Source organism: Nicotiana tabacum, chromosome 20 (assembly GCF_000715075.1).
Source record: "Nicotiana tabacum cultivar K326 chromosome 20, ASM71507v2, whole genome shotgun sequence".
Classification (NCBI taxonomy): Eukaryota; Viridiplantae; Streptophyta; class Magnoliopsida; order Solanales; family Solanaceae; genus Nicotiana; species Nicotiana tabacum.
In genome coordinates, this window is record NC_134099.1 from 93085001 (window position 1) to 93107665 (window position 22665).

The 22665-nt window shown below is 39.1% G+C and overlaps 1 protein-coding gene across 1 annotated transcript; it reads left to right on the forward strand.

Moving 5' to 3' along the window:
• Positions 1 to 20088: 20088 nt before the first annotated feature.
• On the forward strand, positions 20089 to 22308 carry LOC142174459 (uncharacterized). Its single transcript, XM_075240257.1, has 2 exons — positions 20089 to 21370; positions 21701 to 22308. Exons 1-2 carry the CDS (start codon positions 20089 to 20091, stop codon positions 22306 to 22308), a joined length of 1890 nt encoding a protein of 629 aa, XP_075096358.1.
• The last annotated feature ends 357 nt before the right edge of the window (positions 22309 to 22665 follow it).

Sequence of the window (22665 nt, forward strand, 5' to 3'; positions counted from 1 at the left end):
GCGACAAGGGAAAAGCTATGTGAAATACACATGGTCCAGCCAGGAAAGGGCACTAGCACCGTTGAAGTATCATACATGGGACCAAGCACCTAGTTTCAAAACTAGAAGGCTACGCCATTCTTGATCAAACGGAAGTCCTAATGAACCTATCTCGCCACTTTCTCGGCATCACGAGTAACCCTAGAGGGTGACTCAGATGTTTTTCTTCAGTTTCATGTTTTTTAATTTCCTGAATGTCAACCTTTTTCCTTATCTTCCCCAAAATGCCAAGAAATGAAATCATGCTTGATTACTCACTTTCTTCTTCTATGTTTTCTTTTGTGTTCTCTTCAATTCTGATAAATGCAGCTTTAAATAACATGACATGTTTGCGGACTTCATGCCCGGATCACGAGAACTCCGATCAGACTTCAAATAATGAGTCAAAATTTGAGATATAAAGAATTTGAAAAGTAGGAACAACTAAAGAAAATTGGTTCATGGTTTGGAAAATGTCCGTCACTAAAGCAGAGTTTGAGAGCAGTAAATGGGTTTAGACCCGTACAGAATGATAACCTTAATAACTGCGGTTTGTCACGAGCAATTGTATCAAGAAAGAAGGGTCCATACGTCATTGAAAAACGTTACCAAGTGGAGCATTTGTATCTGGGCGACGTCGAAAGATTCGACGTCAGTCTTGCTTGGAAAGCAGGTGCAGTGATATGTCTAAATCACTCTGGCGATATCTTTGCACAATTTAAGATGACGAAGGCTTTCATTCTCGCTACCCAAACACTATCAACCCTTCGTAAACCCATTTGAGCTGGTTACTCTTCTTTGATTACCCTCTTTGGAACCTGAAAATATTATTGAAAAAAAAAGAATGAAAAAAAAGAAGAAGAAAGAACGAGGAAATGTATATATAAAAAAAAGAACGGTATGAACTACGTCTGACTTGATTCCGAAAGGATACGTAGGCAACCTCTCTTTGGGGTTCAGTCACATCAAAATAAAATCCAGGAATTCCCCCGAAGGTAAAACTGGGGCAGAAGTTATAACGGATCAGCAATAATCCCACCCAAAAGGTTCCGAAGTTGTAGTTCAATCCAAATTCTTTTCACCCCAAACCTTTTTCAAGTCCTTCTGATCAATCGACGAAGCATTCCAAAATAGGAAGAGGAATTATGTGGGTCCGATATAACAAATGAGGAGAATGAAGATAAGAGAGTCTCGTCGGTGAAAACCTTTGGGCACCGTGAGGCGATGCGAGAAGAGAAATTGAAAATGAGAGAGCGTGTTTAGTAAAAACTCGCAAAGAGTACTAGCAGGCGACAGTAAGAAGAGAAATGAGAGAGGTCGACTAGTGAAAACCCGCAAAGGGCGTTGTCGGCCAAAAAGATGATTCCACCTCAGAAAGTCCTGGCAAGGTTCCCAGGTTTTGAAAAATATAGATCTGTTTTGATTCATGAGGAAATGCAAGTTCTCGGAGGTCGGGCATCCAGTCCAAAAGGCATGTCATGTCAGTTTGAAACTGGCATACACTCCAGATAAGTCCTTCTTTTCTCCCCGAAAGGGGCGTTTCTCTTTAAACTCATATGTTCTCCTTTACATAGTTTTCTTTGAGTTCTTTTTGATCTAACTCTTAATTCCGTAATAATCGCAAAGAAAGGTGGCAGGACCGGTTTTACAGGGCTCCGTTTGGCAAGAGTCAAATAAAATGTACGACCTCAGTGGCGCGTCAGTCCCATCCCGACTGGCCATGGTAGTTGATTTGCTTCCAAAACCGACAAATCCCCACAGGGTATCCCTTGTTACAAATCCCCCATGGAGTCTCCCCTTGTACAATTCCCCAAAGAAGTCCACCCCAGCACATCCCCAGCAAGTTTGCTACAAAAAAAAAAAAAAAAATCCTCACAGAGTTCACATTGGACAAATCCACACGGAGTTTCTCTTGCACAAATCCCCACCGAGTCTCCTTAATAAAATCCCCACCAAAATCACCAAGCAGAACGGGACGGAAAAACCAAAGCCTTATAAGGCAAATCATCACAAAATCTGGAAACGCAAGTCTGAGTAGTCCAAAGGGTTTCACATGTAAATCTAATCAATGGCAGAGTGTGTCAACAAGAATTAGGCTAAGACAAAGCAATTGGAACGATCAAGGCCCCCAAAACCAACCGCCATTTTCAAACTGACAATGTTTTCTTTGTGTGGGAAATGGAGACAGGTGCGACCCAAAGTAGCCATGCATGAAGCTGGTGTAACCCAAAAGAAATGGAGCACACAAGCATCGAAACAGCCTTGCAGCGGGAAAACGACCAATGGTAAGTTTCCCCATAATTCTTTCGTACATTTCTGATAAAAAAAAAAAAAAGAGAGAGAAAGGGAGAACCAAAGGAAGGAAAGAAGACAGGGAATAAAAAATGAACATCTCAAAAGAAAAACAAATCATGGTAGCATAGGACCTCGTTCGTCAACTATCCCGGTATAAACCCCGGATCTCCCTGGCATAACCCAAGGAACTTTTTCTATCCAAATTCCCGGCATAACCCGAGGACTCTCTTCTTTTTCGGCATAACCCGATAAATCTTCTCGGCATAACCCGAATCCTCCCGGCATAACCCAATGAATTTCTCGGCATAACCCGATAAATCTTCCCGGCATAACCCGATGAATCTCCCAGCATAACCCGATGAATCTTTTCGGCGTAATCCGATAAATCTTCCCGGCATAACCTGATGAATCTTCCCGGCATAACCCGACGAATCCTCCCGGCATAACCCGACGAATCTTTTCGGCATAACCCGATGAATATTTTCGGCATAACCCGATAAACCTTCCCGGCATGATCCGATGAATCCTCCCGGCATAACCCGATGAATTTCCCCGGCATAACCCGATGAATCTTCCCGGCATAACCCGATGAATCTTCCCGACATAACCCGATGAATTTCCCCGGCATAACCCGATGAATCTTCCCGGCATAACCCGATGAATCTTACCGGCATAACCCGATGAATCTTCCCGGCATAACCCGATGAATCCCCTCGGCATAACCCGATGAATCTTCCCGGCATAACCCGATGAATCTTCTCGGCATAACCCGATGAATCCCCTCGGCATAACTCGATAGATCTTCCCGGCATAACCCGATGAATCTTTTCGGCATAACCCGAATCCCCTCGGCATAACCCGATGAATCTTTTCGGCATATTCCGAATAAAACTTCCCGGCATAACCCGATGAATCCTCCCAGCATGACTCGATGAATCTTTTCAGCATAACCCGAGAACTCTTTTCCATGCAATCAGCATTAGGGTTTTAAACCCTGAACTGAATTTTTCCTTCAGTCAGCATTAGGGTTTTAAACCCTAAACTGAATTCTTCCTTTGTTCGGCATTAGGGTTTTAAACCCTAAACTGAACCTTTCCCCAGCTAGTCGGTATTAGGGCTCCAATCCTGAGCTAAGCATTTTTATTTTTCCTTCATCAATTTTATGAACTTCCTGGCAAATAATTAACGAAGTTTTCCTAGTGAAACTGGGGCAGAAAAATTTCGTTCGTTTGTTTTTCCCGCAGGTTTAGCCTCGAGCCACATGGATCGAAATGACCCACGAGATGAATCCCAGTTCGGAATCAAAGAAGAAAAAAAGAAAAAGAGAAGATGTCCCGAGATATCGGAGTAAATGCAAGGAGGATTGACTCCAACGTTTGATTAAGGGCCTGAACCCTGCCAATCACGTCTCACTCAGTATGCCAAAGGTTAAACAAGTCGCCGCAACTCGCGAGCATCAAGATTCAGATCGGAGTCTACAAGCAGAATCAGCTAAAGACCCAAGATCACGTCATAAAAGAATCACAGATAGGAATCTTGTAACTAGCAGTTGACATGCATATAAGTAGTTAGTTCAGTCTCCAATTTTCGTTTGGTTGTAATAAGGCGGTCAGTGACGTAGCAGTGACAACAGCAGTAGCAGCAAGCATTGCAGTCCCATGGTAGTCCCAGCTACCAAAACTTCTCGAACTACATTGACCTGATTCCTGTTTAGCCCAGGATATGTAGGAAATCTTTGAAGCAAGATTCGGTCAGATCTTTCAAAAACATGCTTCATACGGAGTGGCCCATAGGCAAAAATCGCTCATACACGCTCACTTTATCTTTGCACGGAAACTCTTCGTGTTTCCGAACAAAGAGGGGCAGCTGTGAGCACGTGTTTTTTGTTTTTGCGCGACAGTCGCTCCAAAAGAATAAAATTGGTCATGCTGTACAAATTTTGGATTTTTGTGCGGCACTTTGTTGATTTATTTGTGACTTTGGCCTATTTTTATTTATTTACTTTATTAAAACAAAATTAAAAAAAATGTGTACGTGTCATGCATAATCTGAACCGTAACATGGTTTAAATAGAAAGGCATAAACATGCATCTTTGTCCGTGATTTTGTTTTGTTTGATTTTACTTGTTTTGAAATATTTTAGTGTATGTGCGAATAATTGTATTGAGTGTGTATTTAATTTTTGATTTTTTGTTTAGTTTTGTTTTAAAATAAATAAGAAAAAGGAAATAAATAAAAAAAAAATATATTGAAAGGACCCCTTCCCTTCCGGACTTGGGCCAATTTTAACAAAATTGGCCCAAACAAACAGCCCAAAACCCAGGCCTGCCCGGTCCAGACCACCTGATGCCCAGAGAATCCAAACGACGTCGTTTTGGTACAGGTTGATCTGGGCCGTTGATCTCAAATTGATCAACGGCCAAGATCAATTCCCCATAACCCATCAACAAACCCGACCCGTCTCACCCGGACCGACCCCAACCCTTTACCCTTGAAACGACGTCGTTCCCTGATAGCCGAAGGATCCTGGCCCTTCATCTCATCTCATCCAACGGCCAGGATCCACTTACCCACTAACTATATAAACTCATAACACTACCCTGCCCCCTATCCAAACCCCAGCCTTCATCGTCTTCACCATAACCCCCAAACCCTAGAGCCGCCCCTGTACACCTCACCATGAAAACCGGCGGCACGGACGCCGGTGACCTCGCCCCTAGCACCATAGAACCCTCTTGACGTCCTGAACCCAAATCTATCAACCACACACCTCGAATCCTATCCCACCTTCTCGAATCTTCATTTGAAGATTCGAGTCGGAACCTAATCTACACCGATCTGCCCTAAATTCATACGAGACACTCCCCAGACCCCCCTCGTGACCAAACCATACTTGGTTTGGTCCGAATCTGACCAGGGAAGCATGAATCCCGGATCTGAGTTTTGGAACTTTGTAGTTCTTCATCACTGGCCCATGTCCGTCCGAGCCAAAGAGATTAAGGTCTAATGGACCTTAATCGAAGTGTTTCTCATCTGAGAAACACTTCGATTAAAGTCCGTTCAGCCTTAAGAAAGGTCTGTTCAAATCCGAGTTCAAACTTTTACTTTTCAAGTTTTAAGGTGAGTCTGATTTCTTTCCTTTATTTGTTTTTGTCCATGTGAGTGATTAAATGTCTGTTCATGTTTTGTTTCATTTTGTGTCTTTGAATTTTTACCAACTTCTGTTTGTCCACTTTGCCTGGACCATTGTGTTTGTTTGAACCCCTCCTATTCTGATAAGGCATGTGTATTGGTTGTATTCCAAATTTGTACTGATTAACTGATTCCTCGAAGTATAATTCTGTTTAATCGGTATAAGTCGAGTCATGTGTCCCATACTTTAAATGTCTGATTTTTGGCTACGATTGTGTATGTTAATGCTAATATAGTCGAGTCGACATGTGTCGTCAATTAGTTTCAGTTATCCGAACAATAACAAATCGACTTACTTCTGCTAAGCATTTTGTTGAGTCAATTAAGAACCAGTTTTTGTTTACTTATAGCTGTTGAATTGACCAGTAATGTAAAAAGGGATGTTTGGTTTAAATTCTGAATTGGAGGGCATGTGCACTCGTGCACAGCATGTGCATTGGTGCACCTCATGTGCTTTGTGCACAACATGTGGCCTGCATAAAGGTCTTTTGTTAAGTTTTGAATAATTGGACAGCATATGCTGTCAGATATATTCTACTGCCCATACCTTGCTTTAGTTTAAAAGTATTAAACCTTTTTTTAAAAAAAAAAGTTAAGTCTGCCAGGGATTGTTGATGGGGGTTAATACTTAAATAACTAATTGGAATCTGAAAATGTGAAGGCACATGGGAGGGTACTGTGACATTCTAAAACAGGCTGTTAAAAGGGGTAGTGTTAAGGCTTATAAAAGAGGGAGAAAAATACAGAATTAGGGGGGGTACAGAGATATACACATATAGAGAGGATTGAAAAAGGATAGAACCGAGTTTAGGAAAACACAGATAGAGAGAGGTTAAGAGATAGAAAGTATACAGTCAACAATCAGAAACTTTTCCTTTCCTATTGTTGTTTGGGTTTCATTTGTTCAACTTGTTCAAATCAATTCTGATTCTTCGAGGCTCCAACTGTGTCTACTAGTCGAGTGTTTTCATTGGTTTACTACTGGTTTTGGTCTGCCAGGAGTTCTGATTCTACTCCACTGTGTGTTGTTGTCATTTGGCTATTTCTTCTATCGGCTATAGTTGCATTCCTGCACTTGAGCCTATTCTGCTGGGTTGTTGTTTGTTGTTATTCTATCCTGCTGCTATTGCTAGTTCTGTTTCTCGCTGCTGCTGATTTCCACATCTTCTTCTTCTTCTTCTTTGCATTTTCAGCATTCCAGGTACACATTTCAAATCCTATGTGGGTGTAAACTGTAACCGTTCGAAAGCATGAAATAAAAGGAATTCCAAGAAGTTTAAATGTCTATCTTTAATGCTCGTGGTCCATTGCTCCTTTCGTATGAATTGATCAGTATATAATTCAATAGCAAAATGCCAGTTAGTTAATGCTTAAGCTGAGTTTTAACCTCTTGTATCTTAGTTTATAGTTGTTTGTTGATATGGGTTAAGTAATGGTGTGGTACGTAGGATGTACAAATATTTGACACAGTGACTAATCAGATTTTTGTTTTAGCTATAATGATAGGATACTTCCACCTTACAATGATGTTCTGTTTTATTTTAGTTTCTTTCGTCAAAACACGCTAGGCAATATATAGGAGCGCGTTCGAACCCCCAGGGATAATAATGCTCAGTGGGTTAATTCCCGTAACTTAGCCTAAATGAGTCTAGTTTGAATTCAATTCAAGAGATGTTTTGGATATGAGCCTAGCATTTGTCACGTAATTCCTTTTATCAAAGTAGAACATTTCTCATAAAAGTAGAACATCTTTTACTTTACAAATAACTAATCATAAATTGATAAGATTTAGGCCCAAAACATATACTTGAATTGACATGTATTCTTTCTTCTATTTTAGATTGAACATAGTTAGAAATGTAGCCACTTTAGGATATCCTTTTCTAAAAATAGAGGCGAGCCTCTCCAAACAAAAATGCAAAATTGCGTGGCCCTCAATAAATAACCATAATAATTATTTAGAGTCCAGGATAGGCCGTTTAGCGAATTTCATGGTCTTCCACAAAAATAATAACGAGTTAGACTCTTTAGACGCGGCCTAATTAAACCATATTCTTAAATTCGGGTGCACATTGATGTGACCTAAATCCAAATCTCAACGAAGTCCAGATGTGTTGACGATCACGGGCGCATTGATTGTGACATAGTTCGAGATGCATTTTCACGACGTTGCAATTCTATAAAAAATAAGTGATAATAATAAAAGCGGTTTAAACTTAATAAAAGCACATAAGTCACAACATGTATTTAAACCAGATATTTAGCCATTATAACAATTTAAGCGACCGTGCTAGAACTACGGGATTCGAGGGTGCCTAACACCTTCCCTCGGGTCAACAGAATTCCTTACTTAGAATTTCTGGTTCGCAGACTTCATTTGGAAAAGTCGAAAATTTCCTCGATTTGGGATTCAAGATAAACCGGTGACTTGGGACACCAAAAAAACCAAACTTTTCCCAAGTGGCGACTCTGAATTAAATAAATAATCTCATTTCGAATATTGTCAACTAAATTGGAAAAACTTCACCCGCGCATTTAACCCTTCAGGGCGGGCGCGCAAAAAAGAGGTGTGACAATGGTCATAATGAGTTCCTTGTGATGTCATTTGGGCTGACCAATGCCCCAACAACATTTATGCATTTGATGTATAGTGTATTTTAGTGTTATCTTGATACATTCATCATTGTCTTTATTGATGACATTCTGGTATACTCCTGGAGTCAGAAAGATCATGAGAAACATTTGAGGACTGTGCTTCAGACCTTGGGAGAGAAGAAATTATATGCAAAGTTCTCAAAATGTGAGTTCTGTTTGGATTCCATGGCAGTAAGGGATCAAGGTGGATCCGAAAAAAATTGGAAGCGATGCAGAGTTTGCCTAGACCGTCCTCAGCTACAAAGATCTGAATTTTTCTTGGTTTGGCGGGCTATTACCATCTATTTGTTGAGGGATTCTCTTCTATTGCAGCACCTATGACCAGGCTGACCCAGAAGGGTGCTCCATTCAGGTGGACGAAGGAGTGTGAGGAGAGCTTTCAAAAGCTCAAGATAGCTTTGACTACAACCCAGTATTGATATTGCCTACAGGTTTGGGGTCTTATACAATCCATTGTGATGCATCGCGAGTTGGCCGCATCGCGGTGTTGATGCAGGACCGTAGGGTGATTGCCTACGCGTCCAGACATCTGAAGGTGCATGAAAATAACTATCTTGTCCACGACCTTGAGCTAGTATCTATTGTTCATGCATTGAAGATATGGAGGCACTATTTGTACAGTGTCCCTCGTGAGATCTATACTGATCATCGGATTTTGCAGCATCTGTTCAAGCAGAAGGATCTTTATTTGAATTAGAGGAGGTGGTTAGAACTGCTTAAGGATTAAGATATCACTATTTTGTACCACCCAGGGAAGGACAATGTGGTGGCCGATGCCTTGAGTCACCGGGCAGAGAGCTTAGGGAGTTTGGTTTATCTACCAGCAGCAGAGAGGCCCATGGCGTTGGATGTTCAGGCCTTAGCCAGCCAATTTGTGAGATTGGATATTTCTGAGCCTAGTCGAGTATTGGCTTGTGTGGTCTCCCGGTCTTCTCTTTATGATCATATCAGGGAGCGCCAGTATGATGACCCTCATCTGCTTGTCCTTAAGGACATGGTTCAGCATGGTGATGCTAAAGAGGTTACTATTAGGGACGATGGTGCATTGAAGATGCAGGGTATGCTATGTGTGCCTAATGTGGATGGTTTGCGTGAGTTGATTCTTCAGGAGGCTCATAGCTCACGGTACTTTATTCATCTGGGTGCCACGAAGATGTATTAGGACTTGAGGCAGCATTATTGGTGGCGTAGAATGAAGAAGGACATAGTGGAATATGTTGCTTAATGCCTAAATTGCCAGCAGGTGAAGTATGAGCATCAACGGATGGGTGGATTGCTTCAGAAGTTAGAGATTCTGGAGTGGAAATGGGAGCAGGTCACTGTGGATTTTGTTGTTGGACTCCCACGGACTCAGCTGAAGTTCGATGCAGTTTGGGTGATTGTGGATATGCTCTCATTTCCTTCCTGTGATGACTACCTATTCTTCCGAGCAGCTGGATAGAGTTTATATCTGTGAGATTGTCAGACATCATGGCATGCCGGTATCTATTATCTTTAACCGGTGCACGCAGTTTACATCATAGTTCTGGAGAGCCGTACAACATGAGTTGGATACCTGGGTGGAGTTGAGCACAATATTTCACCCCAAATGGATGGACAATCCGAGCGCACCATTCAGATTCTTGAGGATATGCTCCATTCGTGTGTGATAGAGTTTGGAGTTTCTTGGGATCAGGTCTTGCCACTTGCGGAGTTTGCCTACAACAATAGTTATTAGCCATCATTCAGATGGAACCGTATGAGGCTCTGTATGGTAGGCGGTGTCGGTCCCTGGTAGGTTGGTTCGAGTCAGGAGAGGCCATATTATTGGGTACGGACTTGGTTTAGGATGCCTTGGAGAAGGTTAAGGTGATTCAGGATAGACTTTGCATAGCCCAGTCCAAACAGAAGAGTTATGTAGACCGGAAGGTTCGCGATATTTCATTTATGGTTGGAGAGCGGGTCTTGCTTTGGGTTTCTCTTATGAAGGGCGTTATGAGATTCAAAAAGAGGGGCAAGTTGAGCCCAAGGTTTATTGGTCCTTATGAGGTGTTGCGGTGTGTTGGGGAGGTTGCTTATGAGCTTGCCTTACCTCCCAGCTTGGCGGAAGGTTCGTGATATTTCATCCGGCACTTACTGGGTACCATTGTAGTGTACTCATACCCTTTCCTGCATATGTTTTTCGTGTGTAAATCCAGGTACACCACATTAGTTGCATTATCTGTGAGACGAGACGACAGTAGAGACTTCAAGATATATCTGTCGCGTCCGCACACCTCGAAGTCCCTATTTACTCTTCGTCAAGTTAAACACTTCTTGTATTTTCTTCTTTTGTTTGATTCTGGAGTTTAGAAGCATTGTTTTCTTTCTGTAGCTTGTGACTTATGACATTCCGGGTTTTGGGAGAGTTTATGTACTTTTTGAAAGTGATTATTGTAAATGCCAAGCGACATCTCATTTCCTTGTTAATATTTACCTGTTAGTTGTAAGCTTTTATGTTTTTCGTTCCTTTTTCCGCAATGTTAGGCTTACCTAGTCGTAGGGACTAGGTTCCATCACGACAGTTCACAGAGCTATAACTTGGGTCGTGACACTTTTGTTGGAGGAAAAGGTTTGGACTTCTACAAATTGAGGATCCTTCCTTCTCATTTAGTAGCATCCACAATGTAGCCATAAGGGGTTTGAGAGTCTTGTTTAGGGAGAGAACTTTTCAAGACAAGTGTTAGTATGTCACTTGTGTTTGCCTTTATTCTCTCAATATTTCGTACTCTATATATATATATATATATATATATATATATATATATGTATATATATATATATATATATATATATACATCTGTGGACGTAGGTCAATTGACCGAACCACGTTAAATGTTTATGTCTCTTTTGGTATTCAAAGTTTGCTTTACTAGCTTCCGCATGACACCTAACAAAGAAAACATTGTAATTGTGGTTGCTAGAAATTCTGGTGATGCTATTTGTTTGGCAATTAATGGGTACAGAATACCAACGCAAGATCAACATCACTATCTGAAGATGTCAAGTTGAGAGCTACTCCCTCTGTTCCAGTTTATGTGAACCTATTTCCTTTTTGGTCTATTCCAAAAAGAATGACCCCTTTATAAATTTGGAAACAATTTAGCTTAAACTTACAACTCTACCGTTAATGAGAATCATTTATAACCACACAAATACTCTAAACCCCCTTTTGACTTGTTTAGGACCACAAATTCTAAAAGTTTTCATTTTTCTTAAACTTCGTGCTTAGTCAAACAGGTTCACATAAATTGGAATGGAGGGAGTATTTAGTATAAAGGCATCATTACTCATCATATCAATATCTTACTTTGTAGGATGGTGTTCTGAGCAGAAAACCCATTATGCATTGTACTTTTTCTTTGACTGACCTATCTTATTTTAATTTTGTAAGCAAACTCTCTCCGAACATCCAGTCCCTAGACTGCTCCCTACCTATTCAGCTTATTATTGATAGGGATCTGCACTAGCTTTGTGGGCAAGCGCCTTGAAAGCTTTGGATCCGTGGGCGTTGGAGACTTTATCAATTACTATCAAGGGCGGAGTGTAACGAACCGGCCAATCATTTCCAGAGTTATAGCCTCGTTCCCCTATTTTTTGCTTCATTTTTGTTCTTCAACTGTATTATATCTTACTGGTTTAGTTGGTTCGGGTCAAGAGTGGTTTTGGAGTGAATTGAGATACTTAGTCTTTTATGTGAAGGTTTAAGTTGGAAGAGTTGACCAGATGTTGACATATGTATAAACGACCTCAGATTTTAATTTTGATGGTTCCATTAGCTCCGTTAGATGATATTGGACTTAGGAGCGCGTCCGGAATGTGATTTGGAGGTCCGTAGTAGAATTAGGCTTAAATTGGCGAAAGTTGGAATTTTGGCAATTTTGGTCGGCAGTGGAAAATTGATATCGGGGTCGGAATGGATTTTCGGAAGTTGGAGTAGGTTTGTAGTGTTATTTGTGACGTGTGTGTAAAATTTGAGATCATTCGATACTGATTTGGTAGGTTTAGGCGTCGTTGGTGGAATTTGGAAGTCTAGAAGTTCTTAGGCTTGAATCCGAGGGTAATTGGGTGTTTTGATGTTGTTTTGAGTGATTCAAAGGCTAGACTAAGTTTGTAGGTTGATATATGACTTGTTGGTATGTTTGTTGAGGTACCAAGGGGCTCGGGGTGATTCCGGATGGCTAATGGGGAGTTTGGAATTGGAAGAATTCAGCTGAAGCTGCTGCTGGTGGTGTTTTCGCACCTGCGAAGTGGGAACTGCAGGTGCGCTTGAGGAGCAGCAGATGCAGACATAGAGGACCTGGGCTGGAACCATAAGTGCATAAGAGAGGTCGCATCTGCGAGCTCGCAGATGCCAGACTGAGTCGCAGATGCGGAAGTGAAGAGATTGGCCTATTCCGTTGAAGCGGAGGGAGATGCGCAGGTTCGCAACCGCATATGTGAGAGTTTTGCTGAAGATGCGAAACCTGGTGTATTAAGTGAGTTCCGCACCTGCGATTAAAATTCCGCAGGTGCGGCATCGCAGAAGCGGACAAGTGGACTACATGTGCGGTTTCATAGGACAGAAGGTATAAAAAGGGGACTTCGTGATTTTTGCTCATTTCCACCATTTTCAATTCAGACTTTGGAGCTCTTGGGGAGATTTTTGAAAGGGATTCAAGGATATTCACTGAGGTAAGTTGAATGAGCTCTAATATCATTAGCTATGGTGTTTTCCCACCTAATTAGTAGGATTTTTAAAGTGAAATAGAGGGTTAGGACTTGGGATTTTGGAGAGTGGACTTTAGGGATTTGGGGGAGCAAATGAAGTCGTATTTTGATGAAATTGGTATGGTTAGACTCATGAGTAAATGGGCCTTCGGATTTTGCAATTTTTGTCGGATTTCAAGACGTGGGCCGGGTTTGAGTCGATTTTGGATTTTGGTTAGAATTTGGTATTTTTCTTGTGGAATTGGTTCCTTTAGCCTATATTGATTGTATTGTAACGCTTGTGGCTAAATTCGGGATGTTTGGAGGTCGATTTGAGGGGCAAAGGCATTTCGGAGTAGGAGTTTGCTTGGTTTAAGGTAAGTAACGCTTTCAAACTTGGTTCTGAGGATTTGAAACCCCGAACTATGTATTATGTGGTTAGTATTGAGGTGATGCACATGCCAAGTGAAGGGTGTGCGGGCGTGCACCATGAGAATCGTGACCTGGTTCATTCCTTGGCACAGTTTAATGACTCCTTCTTGTTGATATCCGGGTTTCTATTATGTGATAAAGTAATTGAGCTGCAAAACATACTAGATATCATATTAGGGCTTCACGCCGATACTGTTGGTACCCCTAGTGGTCATTTCTTGCTGTCATTTTACTAATTTCACTTTTATTTTGTACTCAGTCATATTTATACACTTCATATCATATCTCAATATCAGTTGTTATTATTGGCATAACATATCATTGTTTCTAGGCTAGTTTCCATGACATTGCGAACCCGTGGGTGAGACTGGAGAGTGATGACTGAGTGAGGCCGAGAGCCTGATTATGAGTGATAGTTATGGGGTCGGGCTATACGCCGCAACAATTATATTGATTATGATAGCGCTTGGGCTGTAGGAGCCCCTCCAGAGTCTGCACACCCCCATTGGGCGTGATTGATATTATTGAGGGATGGATTTCCCTAGACATGGATTTGTCCGAAGTATTGATATCTGGAGATGAATTTCTCCACAGGGATGAATTACCCTTTTTACTCGGTACCGGGTGACTTATAGCCAATGATGAGTATGTTCTAGAATGGATTTCCCTGGTTCGAACGGTCATATTCAGTACCGAGTGGTTGAGCACTTGAGAGTGAGAGTACATTGTACATTTCATACAGTCGGTGCATTGGCATGTAGAGGTAGTTGAGTCATATATCTTAAACTGTCCAGATCTGTTTTTACCTTATTGCTTTGAGTTGTCCATTTAACTGAAAGCATGACTACGTTCTGTACGTTGTTTCTATTATATCTGTTGAGGTTGAGTTCGTCACTACCATTCAGTCCATAGTTTGGACTCGTTACTTACTGAGTTGGTATACTCACATTACCCATTGCACCTTGTATGCAGATTCAGGCACTTTTGGACCCAGTGGTTGTTGTTGATCGAGGCTTCAGCCTTAGGAGATTATTGAGGTATCTCCACGGCATTCGCAGGCCTTGTCTTTCCTTCTTATTTTCCAGTTGTATTTCAGTTTCTCCTCTAGACATTGTAATAGACTATGTATACGCTCTTGCACTCAGTGACACCCTGGTTTTGGGCTGGATTGTATCTTATCTTGGAATTTCTTATGTTTCAAATAGCTTCTTTAAATGTTAAAAGCTTCCATTAATGTTTTCAACTTATTATTGTTGTGTTGGTTATTGAGTTGAGGCTGACCTAGTTCCACGATAGGCGACATCATGCCGGGTCGGGTTTTGGGCCGTGACACGGAGCTCGTAGCTTGGCTATTAGGGCAAATAATTCAGTAGCTTTTGTTCAAATAGAGCATTTGTGTCGAAAAATCCATTAAATAATGTTAAATTTAAAATCTAGTTATTAACACTTAAAGTCGTCGTGCTCAACAGTGTACTTATGTCAAAAAATTCATGAAGTATGTATAAATATTAAATTTTAAAACCAGTTACTAATACTTGAAGTCATCGTTCTAAAATTCAGAATCCATAAGGCTGCTCCGCCTCTAGTTACTATGTAGGTATTGTTAACCACCACCAATTTGTTCTTTTTCCACCAGCATTCTTCGCTTTTGTATTTGAGTTGATCAAGGTATGGATCAATTTACTTTTTAGGACTATACGGTTGCAGAATGGTACAAATGGTTTTATCTGGTTTTCTCATTAAATATTTGGAGTTAGAAAAGGAAAAAAAAAATTAACTCTTGCTTAGGACTATTCGATTGCATTACATAGGAAACAATGGTATGAATGATTTTCTATTTCCTTTGGTTTTTTATTGTGTCAAGTTATCCTTAGAGGGAAAATATCCAACACCAAATGTCTGGTTGTCAAATGTTTCCTTTAACCTATCCTCATTGTAAGGTGCCGCTTTAAAGGTGGCTGCAGATCTGGGCAAAATAAATCAGAATCAGTGAATGTGCTTCGCTTTACATTGTATGATTCCATAGTAGCTCTCTAAAAGAAAATTCTAGACAGTACTCGATCTGTATAGTCTTGTCAATTATTCCTTGACTTACTACAGACCGTAGATTGTTAACCTTTTGCGTTCATCAAAATTTGCCTTTGTCGATCTCACAACTTTATTTGCGTTGTCAATCTCAAAACTTTTTTTGTACAAAAGAACTGAGCTACTACTTTCTTCTCCACTTTTTGTTCTTTTGAAATGAAGACGTTTATAATCTACAACAACTTTTCATGAGGATATGACTTAGCAATGAAGCCTGATTTTGTTGTGGAAGTAACATAAATTTAACTATATGTACTGCTGGTGAGATACATATAAATCAAAATATTTATATATTCAAGTAATTATTACTTCATCCTTAATAAGAAATTTTAGATTCGAGCTCTGGGTATGGAGTTATCTTTTATAAGAAGCGTATTTGTCGGGCCCATACTGAATATCTAGTGGGAAACAAAAAACAACCGCTTTAGGATCACATGCTCGGCACTGAATTAGTACTAATTATGTTTTTGGATATTTGGTTAAAGTTGAAAAAAGATTATTTTAAATTAAAATTACAAATAATAAGGACATAAACTTAACTTGATAAAATAGTATATGAAAACATTTAAATTCCTCGGTCTTCGTTTCCTGTCTCAACTCTGATATTCAACAATACCAATCCTCCAGTATGAACTCACTACAAAAAAGGAAAAAAGAGAAATTGAATAATAGTATATTGTATTCATACCTTTAGTGCGAAACCTTTTCTAGAAGGAATAAAGGTCTATCTTAGAAAGGAAACGACGAAGAGAAGACTAGAAAGAAAGAAAACGACCAAGAGAAGACTACTAAGAAAAAAGAACGACCAAGAGAAGACTAAAAAGAAAGAAAACGACCAAGAGAAGACTAAAAAGAAAAAGGATAGAGAGTATAAACAAAGTTAGAGTAAAACAAACTAACCACTTAATTACTACCAAAAGAGAGATGGTGGGGGTGGCAAGGACATGGTAATTGACTAATACAGGTCTTCCATACTCGAGCTTTGGGCTAATAGATTTTAATTAAGTTATTGGCGGACTTACATTGTTCTTAGAGGGTCACCGACACCCATTAACCTCCGAAATTTTTACATGGTATTATGTATATATATACCTAGAAGATACGGCGCAAAGGTGTTATATATTCAAAATGCTACGTTGGAGCACTGGTTTGGGCTGCTGATTTTGTACTTGACGATCTGAGTTGGAACCCACTTTCTTGCACCTTATCTTTTCCATTGTTTAATTCTCTTTTCATAGCTTCCCAGCCAAACCCCCTACGCCCCACCTTCTTCTTGTTCTAATTAATACTTCTATAAATCTATTTCCTTTTTGATCAGTTTCAAAAAAAAAAAAATTCCTTTCTAAATTTAGTAACAATTTAGCTTAAACTTAAAATTATATCCTTAATGAGAAGTTTTTATAATCACACAAATACTCTGTGCCCCTTTTTGACTTGTTTAGGACCACAAATTCCAAAAGTCTTCATTTTTTCTTAAACTCTGCATCCAGTCAAACAGATTCACATGAATTGAAACGGAGGGATTAGTGTTTTAAAAGGTGGGGGCGTGAGCCAAGGCGTTATACGTATTACGAGACAAGGCGTAAGTCCCAAGGCATGAGACGTAAACCCTATGGATCTTTAAATTTTTTAATTTATATATTAATAAAATACCATAATAATATATAAAATGTAGAAAGTACATTAAAAGTTTAAAAAATTTACAAATAATTAAAGAAACTCATAGAAAATAAAATATCTAGCATGTTTTTACCAGCATAACCAAATTAATAATGTTAATACTCCTACGAACTACAAATCAACTACAACGCCATAACATACAATAATAACAAAATCATATTTTCTTAATAAATGTTATTAAACTAAATATTTACCATCCAAAAAGTTAATAATTAATGAAGTTCATCAATGCTGTAGTTTAAAACATTACTCCTTCATGAATAAACATAAAATTACTTCCAAATAGAAAAATAATAGAAGTTTGATAATTTTGGAAGACAATGAACTAAGACATGAAGGCAAATAGCAAGCGAAGATACAAATTTTGGTTATCTATTTAAGAAGAATGTTCAAATTATATTCACCCTCACGCTGTTCTCAATTAGTAAATATGCAATATTATGAATCGTTATTTGAGTTACTCTCGATTTTCATATTAATTTCTATAGATTAATAAAACTTTAATCATTCACTTATTGAAGAATTTTGAAGGTCAACTGTACTAATTAGGAAATCTGACACAGGATAAAGAACTGTTTGGCGAGCCCCAAGCGTAAAGCGTTAGGCGTGTTCAGGGTGCATAGTCGGGCGTTTTGAGGCGTAAGCCTCATAGAACTGAGCCCCGCACTTGAGTTTCAAAGCGTTTTGACAGTACTCAATCCAGGAGCGAGCCCCGAACGAGTCCCAAAAAACCTTTTAAAACACTGCTAATTAAAGCCTTTTACTTCTATCTCCACATACAATATATTTTCGGCACCAAATTTAAACCCTTGGTCCAATTTTCAAACCAAGCTTCTTTCCCCCACAGGTCAACACCTACAGTAACCCTTTCTCGCCCTCCATTTATTTATTAATATCATTAAATATGCACCAATCTTCTTTCTTCTCCTTTTGGTGATTTGGATCAATATAGATTATTTGTGACGCGTGACGACTTACAAGATATTTCAAGTTTTTTTCCCTTTAACTTTCATAATGTTACCTTTGCTGATCCTCGGAAATGTTCAATTGAAAAGCGTTAAATAAATTATGTAGAAACACATTGATAAAATTAAATACATTAAAAATTAGTGTTACATCAATAACAATAATTAATTTCCAAATGCTAAACCATAAATATAAGAGATCACAACGGAGCGCGACGTAATAGGTTGATTACTTGTGCAATTAAATTTGATTTTACCTATGGGAAGAGTAATCTTATCCGTAAAGTATATCAAGAATGAAGCGCGCAGTAATATTAGTAATTCATTTTAAATGATTGTTTATTTTGTTACATTGAGAACACCGTATTTGTAAAGATTAGTAATATATTAGGATTGACTATTTTCAGAATACAAAAACGCATTGAAGTCAAGTATGAAGTAGAGTGTGAATAGATGACATACTTTGGTTATATTACTACTAAATTAAGGATATTTAATTATTTTAAAGTTTATACTTTGCTCATTACTTAACATAATCCTTAAGTTTAAGAGATTTGCACGCTCGAATTTTAGCTAGTAATTGGTATGACTATGCCAAAGATAGCGGTGCTCCAGCCACGTTCAAATCCTGAGTTCACAAAGTCCACTGCCTTGGTACTCCTTTGATTTTCCAATGATATGTCGTGACTAGTTTTACCTCTGGCAATTCAATCTCTGTTGGAGTCGATGGGTTTGAGGCAGACAATTTGGTCGATGGAGATGGGCAGACAATTTGGTTTGAGGAATGTTTGGTATTTGGATGTGAGGGTTTGATAATTTGGGCCTAATTATGGTCTACACAATTGGGCCTGGTCACCCGGCCCACTTATGGGTCTGCCCTGTCCAGAATATAGTATATAGCACATGCTATACTATATTTTAGTTATTTTTCCCATATCTTTGTATTTAATTATTTGCTCCATCCTTGTATTTCTTTTATGTACAACTTTATCCTAGCAAATAGGACATTGCCACTTGGCAATATAGGATGTTGCCCTAAAATATTCCTTCTGTATATAAGTTGGGATTGTACACTTAATAACATACAATTTTATTCATCAAATATACAAAGCAGAAATCTACAGTTCCTTTCATGGTATCAGAGCAGGTTTAATTCTGCTATTTTTTCTGCTTTCTCAGTCATAAATCAGTTTTTTCTCTTCTTCTTCTCTTAATCTTATCTGCTATGGGTACTTCACCAGAGTCAGCTGATACTCTAGCTTCTGCTTCTGTTGTCACCACTAATGTTCCTGCACCTACAGTTACCATTGCTTTAGGAGTAATTGACTCTACTCATCCTTATTACGTTCATCCTTCTGACTATCCAGGGATGAACCATGTGTCCTCAACTTTTGATGGCAAAGGATATGGAGGTTGGAGAAGGGCAGTTATCATTGCCTTGTCTGCAAAGAACAAGCTGAGATTTATCGATGGTACTCTTATTATCCCTAAGACTGATTCTACAATCCAGCAGGCCTGGGGTAAATGTAATGATATGGTACTTTCATGGCTTCTCAATTCCTTGTCCAAAGAGATAGCTGAAAGTGTGCTCTATTCACAGAGTGCAAAGGATTTGTGGAGTGACCTGGAAGACAGATTTGGACAGGCAAATGGAGCAAAGCTGTTCCAATTACAAAAGGAATTAAGTTCAGTAGTGCAAGGTAATTCAAGTGTATCAACTTACTTCACCAAAATCAAAAGCCTATGGGATGAACTAGATGCACTCAATACATTTTCTGCTTGCGTTTGTGAGTGTGAGTGTGGTGCAAAAGTCAAAAGCTTGAAAGCACACCAAGATGAGAGACTATTGCAGTTCCTAATGGGACTAAATGATATATTTATTGGGGTAAGGAGTAACATTCTATTGTCATCACCTTTACCTTCCATTGGACATGCATACTCTCTTGTGATTCAAGATGAGAAATAGAGGGAGATACATGCTACCCCTGCATACTCAGGGGAATCTACCTCATTCATTGCTACAAACCAACCAGGAAATTTCAGAAAATTTAATGAGAACATGATGCAAAAAACAAGTTTTGAATCTAAGAAATATTTAGGAATTTGTTCTTATTGCAAAAAACCTGGACATAGCATACATAAATGCTATAGAATTCATGAGTTTCCAGCTGATTTCAAGTTCACAAGGGAGAAAAGATTTCAAGGAGGTGCCCAGGCAAACAAAGCTTCCTTCTCAAATGAAGAAAATGAACAGGGAAGTGCATCAGGAGTTCAGAATCTCACCAAGGAAAATGTGGCTGAGCTGCTGCAGCTTCTTCAGCAAGTGAAAGTGGGACATTCCAGTGCAGAGACCTCTGATGTTGCAACAAATGTGAGCTATGCTGGTATGACCAATTTATGTGAAGATTTAGCCTGTTTAATTCAAATCAATGATGAGTCTTGGATATTGGATAGTGGAACAATAGAACATATGTCTTTCAACAAAGTTTTTTTTATAGATTTAAAAACTTTGGCTAAACCTCTCATAGTAAAACTCCCAAACTCTTACAGCGTTCAGGTCACTCATTCAGGAACTATTTCTCTTTTGCCTAATCTGATTCTTCGAAATGTTCTTTACATTCCATCCTTCAAATATAATCTATTGTCTGTGCACAAGTTGTGCAGACAACTCAAGCAATATGTCTTATTCACACCTTTTTCATGTTTTCTTCTACAGGGCCCTTCAGTGAAGAGCCCACCGGAGATTGGTAAAGAGGAAGGGGGCCTCTACATTCTCAGATCCAGACATATAACACCAGTGTCTAAGAGTTCACCTAAATTTAGAAGTGTTTTTATTCCAAGAAGAAATTCTGTTTCCAATCTTAGTTTGCATTCATGTTTTAGTTTTTCTGATTCAATTGTAAAAGAGAAGCTATGGCACTACAGATTAGGCCATATGCCCTTTAGCAATATGAAAAATGTTTCATCAGTTTCTATAACCAAGTGTTCCAAATTCTCCACTACATATGTTATTTGTCCTATGGCAAGGCAGTCCAAACTTTCTTTTCCCTCTAGTTCTATTTCTACTAAGAAAGTGTTTGAATTAATTCATGTGGATACGTGGGGACCATACAATAGTGCTACATATGATGGTTTTAAATACTTTCTTACAATTGTTGATGACTTCAGTAGAGGCACATGGACCTACCTACTAACCAATAAATCCAATGCATTCACTATTCTAAGAGGTTTTATATCTATGGTAGAAAGACAGTTTAACAACAAGGTGAAAATCATAAGGTCGGATAATGCTTTTGAATTGGGAAGTGGTAAAATTCAATCAGAATTTTTTGAGTCACTAGGTATTATTCATCAAACCACTTGTGTGTCCACACCACAATAAAATGGAGTGGTGGAGAGAAAGCACATGCATCTTTTAGAGACATCTAGAGCCTTGTTATACCAATCACACCTGCCTACATCATACTGGGGTGACTGCCTTCTTACAACAACCTATTTGATCAATAGATTTCCTTCAAGTGTCTTAAAGCTTAAGACTCCTTATAAAGTTCTTTTTTCACGCAAGCCAAATTACTCTAACCTTAGATGCTTTGGGTGTTTATGTTTTGCTTCTACTGTCTCAAATCAAAGAACTAAGTTTGAACCAAGGGCTATACCTTGTGTGTTCTTAGGTTATCCTCATGGAAAGAAGGGTTACAAAGTGTTGAACCTCAAGAATTTGAAGCCTTTCATTTCTAGAGATGTTGTATTTCATGAAGAATTCTTTCCATTTGCTTCTATTAAGTCTAATTCTTCTTCTGAGATTTCTTTACCCACTGCTCCAGTTTCTGCAAGTCATCAGACTCCTGAACCTTTACCTTTTCCTATCAGACCTCACACTAAAGCCTCCAAAGAGGCTTCTGCATCATCAAGTGACTTCTGTTCTTCCCCCATTTGTTCAAATCATCCTAGTTCACCTATTCACTCTATCTCTCCTTCTAGCTTCTCTCCATATTCTCCAGTAACATCTAATCAACCACATACATTTGCACCAGTTTTTCCTTCCTTGGATTCTGATTCTACGATGAATGTTCTTATTAGGAAGTCTACCCGACCACACACAACTCCATCTTATCTCAAAGATTTTATCTGTAATGCACTCCAACTCACAGATGTTAGCAATTCTTGCTTTCTCACACCAGTTAAACCTACTTATATATCTTTCAGTGGACTATCTTCTACCAATCAACATATGCTAAACACATTGTCCAATATACAAGAACCTACTGACTATTTATAGGCAACACATCACCCAGTGTGGCAAGAAGCAATGAATAAAGAGATTGAGGCACTTGAACTTAATATGACTTGGGAAGTGGTTGAATTACCACCCGAGAGGAAAGCTTTACCATGCAAATGGGTGTATAAGGTTAAACACCATTCAGATGGGAGTGTGGAAAGACTAAAGGCAAGATTGGTCATTAGAGGAGACATACAAAAAGAGGGAATAGACTTCAATGAAACTTTTTCACCGGTGGTGAAGATGACCACAATCAGATGCATACTAGCCACTGCCGTAAAGAAAGGATGGGGTCTATACCAGCTAGATGTGAATAACGCTTTCCTACATGTAGATATAAATGAAGAAGTGTACATG